General features: G+C 39.0%; 1 protein-coding gene and 16 pseudogenes across 1 annotated transcript; 1 reads left to right on the forward strand and 16 right to left on the reverse strand.

The window, feature by feature from the left end:
• The first annotated feature begins 2,689 nt into the window (after positions 1-2,689).
• Positions 2,690-4,953, forward strand: LOC114771954 (speckle-type POZ protein-like). Its single transcript, XM_028965160.1, is given in 10 exon segments — positions 2,690-2,807; positions 2,966-3,084; positions 3,179-3,315; positions 3,445-3,572; positions 3,826-3,988; positions 4,125-4,180; positions 4,271-4,393; positions 4,558-4,683; positions 4,686-4,711; positions 4,821-4,953. Coding segments are annotated over 10 exon segments (1,038 nt in total). The 5' UTR covers positions 2,690-2,780.
• A 2,132-nt stretch (positions 4,954-7,085) lies between these two features.
• Positions 7,086-7,204, reverse strand: LOC114771972 (uncharacterized; annotated as a pseudogene).
• A 143-nt stretch (positions 7,205-7,347) lies between these two features.
• On the reverse strand, positions 7,348-7,466 carry LOC114771966 (uncharacterized; annotated as a pseudogene).
• Positions 7,467-7,607: 141 nt separating this feature from the next.
• Positions 7,608-7,726, reverse strand: LOC114771967 (uncharacterized; annotated as a pseudogene).
• Positions 7,727-7,859: 133 nt separating this feature from the next.
• On the reverse strand, positions 7,860-7,978 carry LOC114771979 (uncharacterized; annotated as a pseudogene).
• Positions 7,979-8,631: 653 nt separating this feature from the next.
• Positions 8,632-8,750, reverse strand: LOC114771961 (uncharacterized; annotated as a pseudogene).
• A 144-nt stretch (positions 8,751-8,894) lies between these two features.
• On the reverse strand, positions 8,895-9,013 carry LOC114771985 (uncharacterized; annotated as a pseudogene).
• Positions 9,014-9,210: 197 nt separating this feature from the next.
• Positions 9,211-9,329, reverse strand: LOC114771971 (uncharacterized; annotated as a pseudogene).
• A 388-nt stretch (positions 9,330-9,717) lies between these two features.
• LOC114771982 (uncharacterized) lies at positions 9,718-9,836 on the reverse strand (annotated as a pseudogene).
• Positions 9,837-10,638: 802 nt separating this feature from the next.
• On the reverse strand, positions 10,639-10,757 carry LOC114771962 (uncharacterized; annotated as a pseudogene).
• A 142-nt stretch (positions 10,758-10,899) lies between these two features.
• LOC114771965 (uncharacterized) lies at positions 10,900-11,018 on the reverse strand (annotated as a pseudogene).
• Positions 11,019-11,368: 350 nt separating this feature from the next.
• Positions 11,369-11,487, reverse strand: LOC114771963 (uncharacterized; annotated as a pseudogene).
• A 143-nt stretch (positions 11,488-11,630) lies between these two features.
• Positions 11,631-11,749, reverse strand: LOC114771964 (uncharacterized; annotated as a pseudogene).
• A 1,676-nt stretch (positions 11,750-13,425) lies between these two features.
• On the reverse strand, positions 13,426-13,544 carry LOC114771976 (uncharacterized; annotated as a pseudogene).
• Positions 13,545-14,444: 900 nt separating this feature from the next.
• LOC114771980 (uncharacterized) lies at positions 14,445-14,563 on the reverse strand (annotated as a pseudogene).
• Positions 14,564-15,718: 1,155 nt separating this feature from the next.
• Positions 15,719-15,837, reverse strand: LOC114771984 (uncharacterized; annotated as a pseudogene).
• Positions 15,838-16,230: 393 nt separating this feature from the next.
• On the reverse strand, positions 16,231-16,349 carry LOC114771975 (uncharacterized; annotated as a pseudogene).
• Positions 16,350-16,536: the final 187 nt, after the last annotated feature.

The raw sequence follows: 16,536 nt of genomic DNA on the forward strand, positions 1-16,536 counted from the left end.
AGGATGGGGTTAGGACAGATCCCGCCAAGGTGATAGCTCTGCGTGAGTTCCTTTGTGGGGTCGGCCTCTTACTACAGCCGGTTTATAAAAGGGTTTCACAGAAGTTGCACCAGCTGACAGAGAAAGGGAGGAAGTTTTCTTGGGGGCCTGATTGTGATTTTTTTTTTTATTAAAAGCTTACCTCATTGATGCTCTTGTTCTAGCATATCAAGATCCCATCAATCAGTTCATACTCTATACAGATAGGAGTAATGTGGGCATCACTCCCATCTGAGGCCCCCAGGGAGTCACTGGGGGGCAGGGCGGTCTTTAGGACCCATCAGAAGTGATCAGACACCAGCAGCTGACAGGAGTGGTGTTGTGGCAGTGAAATCACCACCAGGACCAGCCAAGGAGAGAGACCAACCTCTATCAACCACAAAAGACAAGGGCACCGGCCTGGTTGACAGCTGAAATGACTCGGGGACTGATCCTCTCTCTCAGTCACAACCTGAAGCCACAACCTCCTGAAAAAAAAACCCTGAAGGGACGCACAGCACAGCAAGAAACTTCTACCTGGAGCATCACTGTACTGAGATCAGGCAGCCACAGTCATGACCAGCACTACTTTGATGTGTGTGGTTAACATACTACAAATAACGGTAATAAATATTACACAGTACAGTATTTTATAGCAGTGTAGTATTTTTTTGGTAGTGTGTTATAATATAAGTAATAATATAATATAACTAAATCATTTATTTTATATATTGTACTAAAGTATATAGTAATATATATAGTAATATATAATATATAAGTGATCTACAGTTTGTATGCAGTTAGAAGTTAGAAGGATCTGTGTGAGTTTTGTCAGATGCAAGGAAGTTGAGTTGGACTGCAGACGAACAGTACCACAAAATACTCCTCTACACCATGCGTGAAATACAACACAATTTGCAAATAAATTGACAGAAAAAAACTGCAAGTTGTCATACAAAGCAGGGGAGAGGGTGCTCGGGAGGAGGATGGCGCGATGGTGGCATCGGGATACGGAGCAGCAATGGCAGCTGTAGTTACTTTACTTTACTTTACTTTACTTTATTTGGCAGACGCTTTTATCCAAAGCGACTTACAATGGGAAGACACCAGCAATTCTCGTTCGATTTCTATAGAATACCAAGTATACAAACTAAGAGCCCTGATAAGGCTTAGACTTGTCATTGAAGAGCATGCTCGGAGAGTGTTGGGTGCTAGACTAAGAAAAATTATAATGTATTTATACATTTTGTATTTGTTTGTTCAATGTGTTTGCATGTGTATGTGTTAAATTTGTCTGTAATATTTTTGGAATAAGAGGGTTTTCACCTTCTTCTTAAAAGTGGTGATAGTCTCGGCTAGTCGTGTGGAGGAGGGCAGGTTGTTCCACCAGCCAGGGACAACAACGGAGAACAGAGATGATTGGAATCGGAGACCCCGTGAAGAAGGAATTTTTAGTCTCCATGTTACCATGGCGAAGGTGTAGCAAAAGGCATCAAGGGCAGAACAGGAACCAGATGAAGGCAAATCCAAAGAATTGTAAGTCAGGAGTCAGCGGGTCATCTTAGAACAGGGTCAGTCAGAAGAGAAGGCTTGAAGCAACAAAGGAAAAATCACAATGATGAGTTTGCCAAGATGACTGCCAGGTGTTTATATGGGATGCGCACCCCCCATTGGGCCTGGCAGTGGACAGTGACATTGAAACAAATGTTAGAAGCAGAAAATTTCGCCACCACAGAAGCAGAGCAAAATTAAACAAAAATAAACCAACAGCAGAGGGCTCTTCTCTGAGGCGCACGATGCACCCTATTATGTGGGGTGCCAGATCATGATTGCTTGCTATTTTGTTACCGAAATATTTTATGAAATTTTACACGCATCAGGGAGCCGCTGTCATATGCAACCAAAATAAACAACACAACAAAATTCTGCCCTTCAACGTAAAGGATTTTCAGACGTATTTGGATAAATGTGACGCTGCACATAGTTTTCCGAATAAATTATGAGAAAAACTGTACAATCTGGCAACAGTTAGTTATATCGCGATAGGCTACAGCAGATTTTTTTTTTAAATCTCAACCCCTCACACTAAAATATGGGTTTTGTTTTCCTCGACAGTATATGGACAACATGAGCAGTTTTTAGTTTTATCTTGTTCACTTTTATATAGAATATAATACAATTACAATGGTTTTGTTGTAAAGGACATAGAGTCGTTGTCATAGTAGCCGCGTTTTATAAACACAAATCATTGTTAGTTTTGCTCAGTTTCAACAAGAGACAACACTGAGCGGCAGCACTTTTGGTGAGTACCAACAAAATTTGAGATGGTGTTAACATTAGCAGGCTGGCTAGCGTGAATAAGACGAATGTTTATTGTGGTCAAAACCCGGACTTCTGCTCTCCTGATTTACTTTGTTTCATCACGTTCACGTTTCAAATCTCTGTAGAGTGTGTAAAAAATGCACAAACATGGGTAGATACAGCGAATAGATGTTTTCAGTAGGATAGCTGTCCCCTCAAGTTACACCATCACAGCCTGTATTTCTATGGGTGTGTTTTGTCAATGTCATTTTCTCCATCACTGCAGATCATTATTGATCAGAGAGCATTTTTCAGAGATTCCTGAACAGCGATTCCTGTGACAGATTCTACAGAGCGAGATTCCAGCGAGGGAGAGACCTGAGAGAGAATCTACAGAGAGAGATTCCAGCGAGGGAGAGACGACTGAGAGGGACCGCTGAAGGATTCGTTAGATCCTCAAAATGGCCATCAGCTATGACCACACTCAGGTATGTGCACATCTGTGAGGCAAATACATAATTGTCTATATTTTAGAATGCATTGCTCACTCCCTCTCTGTTGTTGCAATGAACTGTGATGAGATCCGCTGCATGTTTGTTAAATAAATTAGCAAATGAATGACAAAATATATGATTTGCCCTCTCAGCACCAAGTGGACAAATATTCATACGTCTGGACCATCAGCAGCTTCAGCTTTGCTGACGATGTAAATGGTGTCCCCTTCATCAGCTACACCATTTCCAACCCCAATGGAGATCTGCAATGGTAGGTGTTGGTCTTAGTTCTTCATTTGACCCAGGAATCGTTTTTCTAGGAGCTGATCATTTTCTCACTCCTTCCTTCCTCTCTGCATTCTCAGGTGTCTGCAGTTGTTCCCCAACGGCGTGGAGCCTGACTATGAGAGCTACCTGTCATTCTATCTCGTTCTGGTCAGTGCCCCAGACAGAGGTGTGCGGGTTAGTTGTAAACAGGAGGGACAGGAGGAATTTTCCTTAGGTAAGTTCAGCTTGTATATTGTCTAAACTATTTTCTGATAAAATGATCTGTAAACACAGATGATTGTATATTATTTTAATGCTGGACTGCAGCGCTGAGATGACCTGTCTGTGTGTTTCTGTGTTACAGTAAATCAGTACGACACCAGGATGTATGAGAACGACAAGCTAGGATTCCCAGACTTCGTACACAGGAGTGACATCCTGGATGACGACTTGGGGTTCTTAAAGGATGACACGCTCACCCTCACCTGTGAAGTAAGTCTCATTGGCTGCCACATTGGTTTCCCATGTGACTGGTGTCAGTAAACACGTTCTGTCTGGTCGATGTAAAGTTGTTGCACCGTGATTGTCTGAAGCAGCTACTGTGGCTTTCTAGAACATCAGCGGGATTTTGTGTAGTTTGTATTCATCCAAATGCAGACATTTTTATTATATCCTCAGCTTGTGTGTGTTTAAGTGTCAGTTTCTGTAGCTGGACTGTACTAACTGCTGAGTTGGATTGTTGCAGTTTACAGTGGAGATTGATCCGGACGCCTCCACGCCACAGGTGAAGAAGCCGGACCCCGACATGGCTGAGGAGCTTCGAGAGCTGTGGGACACATCGTTGCATTCTGACTGCATCCTGTCTGTGGCTGGTCAAGAGTTTAAGGCCCACAAAGCCATCCTAGCAGGTAACACAGTCGCCACGTGCAAATATATTAATAGAAGAAAAACACACAGTGTATTTGCTAGAATATCAAACATTAGTATACTTCTAGGCAGAAATGGATCTAATACTGTCACCTCTCCTTCTGTGTCTCATATCAGCCCGCTGCCCTGTCTTTCATAGCATGTTTATGCATGACACAAAAGAGAACCAAACGGTGAGTCAATCGTCTTTCCCATATATCTCAGCTGATCAGTCTAAACACCACTTTTTCGCTTACAGTTTTAACTTCTGCTCTCACCTCTAGGGCCGAGTGGACATCAAGGATATGGACGCCGACATCTTGGAGGAGATGATCAGATTCCTCTACACCGGAACATCTCCCAACGTTCACCAGATGGCCTCAAAGCTCATAGCTGCAGCAGACATGGTAGCTCATGCACACATTCATCTTCACACAAAGAGTTGATGGTTTCTATTATTGGTTACTATAACTTTCTCAGACTCACTCTTAACCCCTCACTATCAGCGCACACAGAGCACATCTCCAGGTTATAGCACTATGTTTTAACTCTCTCTCTTTCTTCCCCTCAGTACTGCCTGGATCGTCTAAAGCTCATCTGCGAGGACGCACTTTGCAGCAGACTCAACATTGCCAGTGCTGCAGAGAACCTGATTCTGGGCGACCTCTACTGAGCCCGGCACTTGAAACAAGACGCTGCATGGGAATACTCACCTTCATCAACTTGTAAATGACAATTCCATCTACATCCTGATCTCAAATCTCCACAGTGTGTACTCTAATAGAATAATTATTCATCCAAATCTAAATTTCTTATTTACGTCTTTTGTTGTAGTAATGCTAATGCGGTTATGAAGACCAACGGGTGGATGATCCTGAAGCAAGAGCATCCAAACCTTCTAGTGGATTTGTATAGTTCCCTGGCTGAGGCCAGCGAACCACCAGCTAAACGCCAGAGGCTTTTTTAACTTCTTTAATTTCTTAATGTTTCTTAATGTGCTTATTTGTAGAAATTGTACATGCTGTAAGGTTTTAGATGATAAGTTAAAGTATATCTTATGGTTTTCTGTTTAGTAGAGTAGAGATTTATTGTAGTCAAATGTACATTTGTGTATTTTAGGACCAGGACACCCCACACCAGATGGACTGAATCTTATAGTACCTGACAAACCAGGTAAGAAGTTATGCTTTTCTGCTAATTCTATGCCGACAGCTATTCGATTAATATGCATTTGTTTGGGGAAATGGAGTAAGAAACCATTGTGCTTTATTAGCTATAAGTCATTTAAACACATTATTTTTAGGCCGGACAGAAACCTATTTTTTGTTAAGAATCCGTTTGTTCCCACACAGGAAAACACTGATCCAAAGACCAAAGGTACCAGAAAGATCAACAGTTCATTTCTTTGTTTATTTTTTACTTCATACATTATATTTAAATGTATTTAGTAATTACACACACATGCACCATTTTAATTTAACACACCTATCTTGAAGACACAAACATCCAGTATCACACTAGACTGGCCACGGTGTTGCATATAAAAAAACAGACAAAACTTTGTCCCCAGAGTGGGGGGTGGTGGAGTGGCCAAGACGTTGGTCCGGGGCGACACCGTGGCAAGTCTTTACCACACAGGAGATCAAATCCTGCTCTCCTTCTTACTAACCACTCCACCACTATCTGTCTATGTGTCTGTCTAATAATTCATTAATGTACTGTTAGTTTGTCTCTTTGTTTATTTATGTGTTTGTTTGATTATTTGTGTTGATTTTTTTATTTATGTATTTTATTATTTTAGTTTGTGCAATATTTTGTCATTTATTTTATAATTTACACATACAGCATTTTAACACACTTATCCTGAACACACAAACTTCCAGTATCACACTAGACTGACCATGGTGTTGCGTAAAAAAACAGACAAATCTTTGTCCCCAGAGTGGGGGGTGGTGGAGTGGCCAAGACGTTGGTCCGGGGCGACACCGTGGCAAGTCTTTACCCCACAGGACATCAGATCCTGCTCTCCTTCTTACTAACCACTCTACCATTTCATTTTATTAATTAATTTATTTTACTACTACATACACACCATTACAATACACTTGAACATACCCTGTTTTAAATGTTGCTTTATTACAGTATGCTTAAATGTAAATTTACATTAATGTAAATAAAAACGTTTTATTCCCTTTTTCTGGACTGTGTGATTCATTCTCTCAGAACTGTCTTGAACATCAGGTATTTTTGGGGTAAAAGTTGACATCATAAGACACTTGGGTGACCACAATGTCATACAGGGTACCACTTACTGGGATTTAAACATAACATCTCCCACATATCTGGTTCTGACCAAATATTTCAATATCTGGATGATAATGACACAAGAAAGACAGAGAAAAGGTCAAAATATTTTATTTACCTTTTAATTATTGTGATGTATAATGATGCCAAAAAAGTTTTAATTCTGGCCACTGCTCAGAATGGGTGAGGACATGTTTTGTTGTGTGCACCATGTGGCAAAATGACACATTGCTTCTACAAGAACTCCAAAATTATATTTAGTGTCTTATTGCATTGTTGTATATCTTTTTATGCTCTACGTGATACACTGATCACCTATGGTTGCACTTTTGTATATGTCTGTCAGGATTGACTGCAGCTGTGCTCAACACCGGTGGCCAATCCAGACAGCGCTTAAATGCCGGATGTTTCCGCCCCTTCCAGGTCTCCGGCATTTTCGTGAACTTCATTTGGCAACAGCGTGTATGTTTGTAATTTGAGTTCTGGCAATCGCCACACGCCTACGGCTTAAATTTGACAAATTGAAGTCAAAATTTATGACACACTCACACCCTCACCTGTGAAGTAAGTCTCATTGGCTGCTACATTGGTTTACCATGTGACTGGTGTCAGTAAACACGATCTGTCTGGTCGATATAAAGATCAACTGTTGCACCGTGATTGTCTGAAGCAGCTACTGTGGCTTTCTAGATAAAGAAAAAAGGCGGGAAAATGTATCAAAGAGTGAAAATACCCCTTAACTAACTAAAGCTAACAAAGCGATGTAAATAACTTCATTTAAAAAAAGTTTTTCAATAGTTAAAGCACCTGGTATTCCCAGGCAGTCCCCCATCCAAGTACTAACCAGGCCCAAGCCTTCTTAGCTTCCGAGATCAGACGAGATCGGGCGTTCTTTGGCTGGTATGGCCGTGAGGAAACTCTGCTTGACAATCTTGGACTTTAAACAAAAGGGGCTTTAAAAACAAAACAAAGAGTGAAAATACCTCTTAACTTACTTTGAAAAAAGCTAACAAAGCGATGTAAAAAACTTCATTTAAAAAAGTTTTTCAATAGTTAAAGCTTACAGCAACTGGTATTCCCAGGCAGTCTACCATCAAAGTACTAACCAGGCCCAAGCCTTCTTAGCTTCCGAGATCAGACGAGATCGGGCGTTCTTTGGCTGGTTTGGCCTTGAGGAAACTCTGCTTGAAAATCCTGGACTTTAAACAAAAGGGGCATTCAAAACATTACAAAGAGTGAAAATACCTCTTAACTTACTTTGAAAAAGGTAACAATGCTCTGTAAATAACTTCATTTTAAAAGTTTTTCAATAGTAAAACCTTACAGCACCTGGTATTCCCAGGCAGTTTCCCATCCAAGTACTAACCAGGCCCAAGCCTTCTTAGCTTCTGAGATCAGACGAAATTGGCCGTTCCTTGGCTGGTATGGCCGTGAGTAAACTTGGCTTGGAAATCTTGGAATTTAAACAAAGGGGGCTTTTAAAACATTACATAAAGTGAAAATACATCTTAACTTCGAAAAAAGATAAAGAGAGCGATGTAAATAACTTCTTTTTAAAAAGTTTTTCAATAATTAGGGCACCTGGTATTCCCAGGCAGTCTCTCATCCAAGTACTATCCAGGCCTAAGCCTTCTTAGCTTCCGAGATCAGACAAGATTGGGCGTTCTTTGGCTGGTATGGCCGTAAGCAAACTTGGCTTGAAAATCTTGGACTTTAAACAAAGAAGGGTTTCAAAACATTATAAAGGGTTAAATTACCTCTTAACTCACTTTGAAAAAAGCTAACAAAGCGATGTAAATAACTTTATTTTTAAATGTTTCTCAATAATTAAAGCACCTGATATTCCCAGGCAGTCTCTCATCCAAGTACTAACAAGGCCCAAGCCTTCCTAACTTCCGAGATCAGACAAGATCATGTGTTCTTTGGCTGGTATGGCCGTGAGCAAACTCTGCTTGAAAAACTTGGACTTTAAACAAAAGGGGCTTTCAAAACATTATAAAGGGTGAAAATAACTCTAAACTTACTTTGAAAAAACCTAACCAAGCAATGTAAATAACTTCATTTTAAAAAGTTTTTCTATAATTAAAGCACCTGGTATTCCAAGGGAGTCTCTCATCCAAGTACTAACAAGGCCCAAGCCTTCTTAGCTTCCGAGATTAAACGAGATTGGCTGTTCATTGGCTGGTATGGCCGTGTGCAAACTTGTATTGAAAATCTTGGACTTTAAACAAAAGGGGCTTTCAAAACATTACATAGAGTGTAAAAACTTCTCAACTTACTTTGAAAAAAGCTAACAAAGCTATGAAAATAACTTCATTTAAAAAAGTTTTTCAATAGTTAAAGCTTACAGCACCTGGTATTCCCAGGCAGTCTACCATCAAAGTACTAACCAGGCCCAAGCCTTCTAAGCTTCAGAGATCAGACGAGATCAGGAGTTCTTTGGCTGGTATGGCCGTGAGCAATTTCTGCTTGATAATCATGGACTTTAAACAAAAGGAGCTTTCAAAACATTACAAAGAGTGAAAATACCTCTTAACCTACTTTGAAAAAAGCTAACAAAGTTATGTAAAAAAAATTCATTTTAAAAAGTTTTTCAATTGTTAAAGGTTACAGCACCTGGTATTCCCAGGAAGTCTCCCATCCAAGTACTAACCAGGCCCAAGCCTTCTAAGCTTCCGAGATCAAACGAGATTGGCTGTTCCTTGGCTGGTATGGCCGTGAGCAAACTTCCGAGGTCAGACGAGATCGGGCATTCTTTGGCTGGTATGGCCGTGAGTAAACTTGACTTAAAAAACTTGGACTTTAAACAAAAGGGGCATTCAAAACATTACAATGAGTGAAAATACCTCTTAACTTACTTTGAAAAAAGCTAACAAAGTGATGTAATAATCATCATTTTAAAAAGTTTTTCAATAGTTAAAGCTTAAAGCACCTGGTATTCCCAGGCAGTCTCTCATCCAAGTACTAACCAGGCCCAAGCCTTCCTAGCTTCCGAGATCAGATGAAATTGGGTGTTCTTTGGCTGGTTTGGCTGTGAGCAAACTCTGCTTGAAAATCTTGAAATTTAAACAAAAGGGGCTTTCAAAACATTACATAGAGTGAAAATACCTCTTAACTTACTTTGAAAAAAGCTAACAAAGTTTTGTAAATAACTTACTTTTAAAAAGTTTATCAATACTTAAAGCACCTGGTATTCCCAGGCAGTTTCTCATCCAAGTACTAACCAGGCCCAAGCCTTCTTAGCTTCTGAGATCAGACGAAATTGGCCGTTCCTTGGCTGGTATGGCCGTGAGTAAACTTGGCTTGGAAATCTTGAAATTTAAACAAAAGGGGCTTTTAAAACATTACATAAAGTGAAAATACATCTTAACTTCGAAAAAAGATAAAGAGAGCGATGTAAATAACTTCTTTTTAAAAAGTTTTTCAATAATTAGAGCACCTGGTATTCCTAGGCAGTCTCTCATCCAAGTACTATCCAGGCCTAAGCCTTCTTAGCTTCCGAGATCAGACAAGATTGGGCGTTCTTTGGCTGGTATGGCCGTAAGCAAACTTGGCTTGAAAATTTTGGACTTTAAACAAAGAAGGGTTTCAAAACATTATAAAGGGTTAAATTACCTCTTAACTCACTTTGAAAAAAGCTAACAAAGCGATGTAAATATCTTTATTTTTAAATGTTTCTCAATAATTAAAGCACCTGATATTCCCAGGCAGTCTCTCATCCAAGTACTAACAAGGCCCAAGCCTTCCTAACTTCCGAGATCAGACAAGATCATGTGTTCTTTGGCTGGTATGGCCGTGAGCAAACTCGTCTTGAAAAACTTGGACTTTAAACAAAAGGGGCTTTCAAAACATTACAAAGAGTGAAAATATCACTTAACTTACTTTGAAAAAAGCTAAAAAAATAATGTAAAAACTTCACTTTAAAAAGTTTTTCAATAATTAAAGCACCTGGTATTCTTAGGCAGTCTCCCATCCAAGTATTAACCAGGCCCAAGCCTTCTTATCTTCCGAGAGCAGACGAGATTGGGTTTTCTTTGGCTGGTAAGGCTGTGAGCAAGCTTGGCTTCAAAAACTTGGACTTTAAACAAAAGGGGCTTTCAAAACATTACAAAGACTGAAAAAAACTCTTAACTCACTTTGAAAAAACCTAACAAAGCGATGTAAATAACTTCATTTCTTGTTAGGTTTTTATTAAGAGTTGGCCGTGAGCAAACTTGTGTTGAAAATCTTGGACGTTAAACAAAAGGGGCTTTCAAAACATTACATAGAGTGAAAATACCTCTTAACTCACTTTGAAAAAACCTAACAAAGCGATGTAAATAACTTAATTTTAAAAAGTTTTTTTTAATAATTAAAGCACCTGGTATTTCCAGGCAGTCTCCCATCCAGGTACTAACCAGGCCCAAGCCTTCTTAGCTTCCGAGCTCAGACGAGATCAGGCGTTCTTTGGCTGGTATGGCCGTGAGCAAGCTTGGCTTGAAAATCCTGGACTTTAAACAAAAGGGGCTTTCAAAACCTTACAAAGAGTGAAAATACCTCTTAACTTACTTTGAAAAAAGCTAACAAGAAATGTAAAAAACTTCATTTAAAAAAGTTTTTCAATAGTTAAAGCTTACAGCACCTGGTATTCCCAGGCAGTCTCTCATTCAAGTACTAACCAGGCCCAAGCCTTTTTAGCTTCCGAGATCAAACGAGATTGGCTGTTTATTGGCTAATATGGCCGTGAGCAAACTCTTCTTGAAAACCTTGGACTTTAAACAAAAGGGGCTTTCAAAACATTACAAAGAGTGAAAAAACCTCTTAACTTACTCTGAAAAAGCTAACAAAGCGATGTAAATAACTTCATTTTAAAAAGTTTTTCAATAATTAAAGCACCTGGTATTCCCAGGCAGTCTCCCATCCAAGTACTAACCAGGCCCAAGCTTTCTTAGCTTTAAACTTGGCTTGAAAATCGTGGACTTTAAACAAAAGGGGCTTTCAAAACATTATAAAGAGTGAAAATACCTTTTAATTCACTTTGAAAAAATCTAACAAAGTGATGTAAATAACTTAATTTTAAAAAGTTTTTCAATAGTTAAAGCTTTCCGCACCTCGTATTCCCAGGCAGTCTCTCATCCAAGTACTAACCAGGCCCAAGCCTTCTTAACTTCCAAGATCAGATGAGATCGGGTGTCCTTTGGCTGGTATGGCCGTGAGCAAACTTGTCTTGAAAATCTTGGACTTTAAACCAAAGGTGCTTTCAAAACGTTACAAAGAGTGAAAATACCTCTTAACTTACTTTGAAAAAAGCTAACAAAGAAATGTAAAAAACTTCATTTAAAAAAGTTTTTCAATAGTTAAAGCTTACAGCACCTGGTATTCCCAGGCAGTCTCTCATTCAAGTACTAACCAGGCCCAAGCCTTCTTAGCTTCCGAGATCAAACGAGATTGGCTGTTTATTGGCTAATATGGCCGTGAGCAAACTCTTCTTGAAAATCGTGGACTTTAAACAAAAGGGGCTTTCAAAACATTACAAAGAGTGAAAATAACTTGTAACCTACTTTGAAAAAACCTAACAATGCGATGTAAATAACTTCATTTTAAAAGTTTTTCAATAAATAAAGCACTTGGTATTTCCAGGCAGTCTCCCATCCAAGTACTAACCAGGCCCAAGCCTTCTTAGCTTCTGAGATCAAACGAGATTGGCTGTTCATTGGCTAATATGGCCGTGAGCAAACTCTGCTTGAAAATCTTGGACTTTAAACAAACGAGGCTTTCAAAACAATACAAAGACAGAAAAAAACTCTTAACTCACTTTGAAAAAAGCTGACAAAGCAATGTAAATAACTTCATTTAAAAAAGTTTTTCAATAATTAAAGCCCCTGGTATTTCCAGGCAGTCTCCCAAACAAGTACTAACCAGGCCCAAGTTCTCATAGCTTCCGGGATCAGACAAGATTGGGCGTTCTTTTGCTGGTATGTCCTTGAGCAATTTCTGCTTGAAAATCTTGGACTTTAAACAAAAGGGGCTATCAAAACATTACAAAGAGTGAAAATACCTCTTAACTTACTTTGAAAAAAAGCTAACAAAGCGATGTAAATAACATCATTTTAAAAGGTTTTTCAATAATTAAAGCACGTGGTATTTCCAGGCAGTCTCCCATCCAACTACTAACCAGGCCCAAGCCTTCATGAGAGCCTTCTGAGATCTGATGAGATCGGGCGTTCTTTGGCTGGAATGGCCATGAGCAAACTTGGCTTGAAAACCGTGGACTTTAAACAAAAGGGGCTTTCAAAACATTACAAAGAGTGAAAATAAATCTTAACTTACTTCGACAAAATTTGAAAAAGTGATGTAAATAACTTCATTTTAAAAAATTCTTCAATATTTAAAGCTTTCCGCATGTGGTATTACCAGGCAGGCTCTCATTTAAGTACTAACCAGGCCCAAGCCTTCTTAGCTACTGAGATCAAACGAGATTGGCCGTTCCTTGGCTGGTATGGCCGTGAGCAAACTCTTCTTGTAAATCTTGGACTTTAAACAAAAGGGGCTTTCAAAACAGTATAAAGGATAAAAATTGCCTCAACTTACTTTAAAAAAAGCTAACACTGCCATGTAAATAACTTCATTTTAAAAAGGTTTTCAATAACTAAAGCACCTGGTATTATCAGGCAGTCTCCCATCCAAGTACTAACCAGGCCCAAGCCTTCTTAGCTTCCGGAATCAGACAAGATTGGGCGTTCTTTTGCTGGTATATACTTGAGCAATTTCTGCTTGAAAATCTTGGACTTTAAACAAAAGGGGCTATCAAAACAATACAAAGAGTGAAAATACCTCTTAACTTACTTTGAAAAAAGCTAACAAAGCGATGTAAATAACTTCATTTTAAAAGGTTTTTCAATAATTAAAGCACGTGGTATTCCCAGGCAGTCAACCATCCAAGTACTAACCAGGCCCAAGCCTTCTTAGCTTCTGAGATCAAACGAGATTGGCCGTTCCTTGGCTGGTATGGCCGTGAGCAAACTCTTCTTGTAAATCTTGGACTTTAAACAAAAGAGGCTTTCAAAACATTACAAAGACAGAAAAAACCTCTTAACTTACTTTGAAAAAAGCTAATAAAGCGATGTAAATAAATTTATTTTTAAAACTTTTTCAACAATTAAAGCACCTGGTATTCTCAGGCAGTCTCCCATCCAAGTACTAACCAGGCCCAAGCCTTCTTAGCTTCCGAGATAAGACGAGATTGGGCGTTCTTTGGCTGGTATGGCCGTGAGCAAACTTGGCTTGAAAATTGTGGACTTTAAACAAAAGGGGCTTTCAAAACAGTATAAAGGATAAAAATTGCCTCAACTTACTTTAAAAAAAGCTAACACTGCCATGTAAATAACTTCATTTTAAAAAGGTTTTCAATAACTAAAGCACCTGGTATTATCAGGCAGTCTCCCATCCAAGTACTAACCAGGCCCAAGCCTTCTTAGCTTCCGGAATCAGACAAGATTGGGCGTTCTTTTGCTGGTATATCCTTGAGCAATTTCTGCTTGAAAATCTTGGACTTTAAACAAAAGGGGCTATCAAAACATTACAAAGAGTGAAAAAACTTCTTAACTTACTTTTAAAAAAAGCTAATAAAGCGATGTAGATAACTTTCTTTTTAAAACTTTTTCAACAATTAAAGCATCTGGTATTCCCAGGCAGTCTTCCATCCAAGTACTAACCAGGCCCAAGCCTTCTTAGCTTCCGAGATAAGACGAGATCGGGCGTTCCTCGGCTGGTATGACGGTGAGCAAACTCTTCTTGTAAATCTTGGACTTTAAACAAAAGAGGCTTTCAAAACATTACAAAGAGTGAAAATACCTCTGAACATATTTTGAAAAAAGCTAACAAAGCGATGTAAATAACTTCATTTTAAAAGGTTTTTCAATAATTAAAGCACGTGGTATTCCCAGGCAGTCTCCCATCCAAGTACTAACCAGGCCCAAGCCTTCTTAGCTTCTGAGATCAAACGAGATTGGCCGTTCCTTGGCTGGTATGGCCGTGAGCAAACTCTTCCTGTAAATCTTGGACTTTAAACAAAAGGGGCTTTCAAAACATTACAAAGACAGAAAAAACTTCTTAACTTACTTTGAAAAAGCTAATAAAGCGATGTAAATAACTTTCTTTTTAAAACTTTTTCAACAATTAAAGCACCTGGTATTCCCAGGCAGTCTTCCATCCAAGTACTAACCAGGCCCAAGCCTTCTTAGCTTACGAGATAAGACGAGATCGGGCGTTCTTTGGCTGGTATGGCCGTGAGCAAACTTGGCTTGAAAATGGTGGACTTTAAAAAACAGGGGCTTTCAAAACATTACAAAGAGTGAAAATACCTCTTAACTTACTCTGAAAAAAGCTAACAAAGCCATGTAAATAACTTCATTTAAAAAAGTTTTTCAATAATTAAAGCACATGGTATTTCCAGGCAGTCTCCCATCCAACTACTAACCAGGCCCAAGCCTTCATAGCTTCTGAGATCTGTTGAGATCGGGCGTTCTTTGGCTGGTATGGCCATGAGCAAACTTGGCTTGAAAATCGTGGACTTTAAACAAAAGGGGCTTTCAAAACATTACAAAGAGTGAAAATAAATCTTAACTTACTTCGACAAAATCTGAAAAAGTGATGTAAATAACTTCATTTTAAAAAGTTCTTCAATAGTTAAAGCTTTCCGCATGTGGTATTCCCAGGCAGTCTCTCATCCAAGTACTAACCAGGCCCAAGCCTTCTTAGCTTCTGAGATCAAACGAGATTGTCTGTTCATTGGCTAATATGGCCGTGAGCAATGTCTGCTTGAAATTCTTGGACTTTAAACAAACGAGGCTTTCAAAACATTACAAAGACAGAAAAAAACTCTTAACTCACTTTGAAAAAAGATAACAAAGCAATGTAAATAACTTCATTTAAAAAAGTTTTTCAATAATTAAAGCACCTGGTATTCTCAGGCAGTCTCCCATTCAAGTACTAACCAGGCCCAAGCCTTCTTAGCTTCCGATATCAAACGAGATTGGCCGTTCCTTGGCTGGTATGCCAATGAGCAAACTCGTCTTGAAAATCTTGGACTTTAAACAAAAGGGGCTTTCAAAACATTATAGAGGATAAAAAATACCTCTTAACTTACTTTGAAAAAAGCGATGTAAATAACTTCATTTTAAAAGGTTTTTCAATAATTAAAGCACGTGGTATTCCCAGGCAGTCTCCCATCCAAGTACTAACCAGGTCCAAGCCTTCTTAGCTTCTGAGATCAAACGAGATTGGCCGTTCCTTGGCTGGAATGGCCGTGAACAAACTCTGCTTGTAAATCTTGGACTTTAAACAAAAGGGGCTTTCAAAACATTACAAAGACAGAAAAAACTTCTTAACTTACTTTGAAAAAAGCTAATAAAGCGATGTAAATAACTTTCTTTTGAAAACTTTTTCAACAATTAAAGCATCTGGTATTCCCAGGCAGTCTCCCATCCAAGTACTAACCAGGCCCAAGCCTTCTTAGCTTCCGAGATAAGACGAGATTGGGCGTTCTTTGGCCGGTATGGCCGTGAGCAAACTTGGCTTGAAAATTGTGGACTTTAAACAAAAGGGACTTTCAAAACATTACAAAGAGTGAAAAAAAACTCTTAACTTACTCTGAAAAAAGCTAACAAAGCCATGTAAATAACTTCATTTAAGAAAGTTTTTCAATAATTAAAGCACATGGTATTTCCAGGCAGTCTCCCATCCAAGTACTAACCAGGCCCAAGCCTTCTTAGCTTCCGATATTAAACGAGATTGGCCGTTCCTTGGCTGGTATGGCAATGAGCAAACTCGTCTTGAAAATCTTGGACTTTAAACATAAGGGGCTTTCAAAACATTATAAAGGATAAAAAATACCTCTTAACTTACTTTGAAAAAAGCTAAAAAAGCGATGTAAATAACTTCATTTTAAAAGGTTTTTCAATAATTAAAGCACCTGGTATTCCCAGGCAGTCTCCCATCCAAGTACTAACCAGGCCCAAGCCTTCTTAGCTTCCGAGATAAGACTAGATCGGGCGTTCTTTGGCTGGAATGGCCATGAGCAAACTTGGCTTTAAATCGTGGACTTTAAACAAAAGGGGCTTTCAAAACTTTACAAAGAGTGAAAAAAAATCTTAACTTACTTCGACAAAATCTGAAAAAGTGATGTAAATAACTTCATTTAAAAAAGTTCTTCAATAGTTAAAGCTTTCCGCATGTGGTATTACTAGGCAGTCTCTCATCCAAGTTT

The sequence above is a fragment of the Denticeps clupeoides genome, unplaced genomic scaffold, assembly GCF_900700375.1.
Source record: "Denticeps clupeoides unplaced genomic scaffold, fDenClu1.1, whole genome shotgun sequence".
Lineage (NCBI taxonomy): Eukaryota > Metazoa > Chordata > Actinopteri > Clupeiformes > Denticipitidae > Denticeps > Denticeps clupeoides.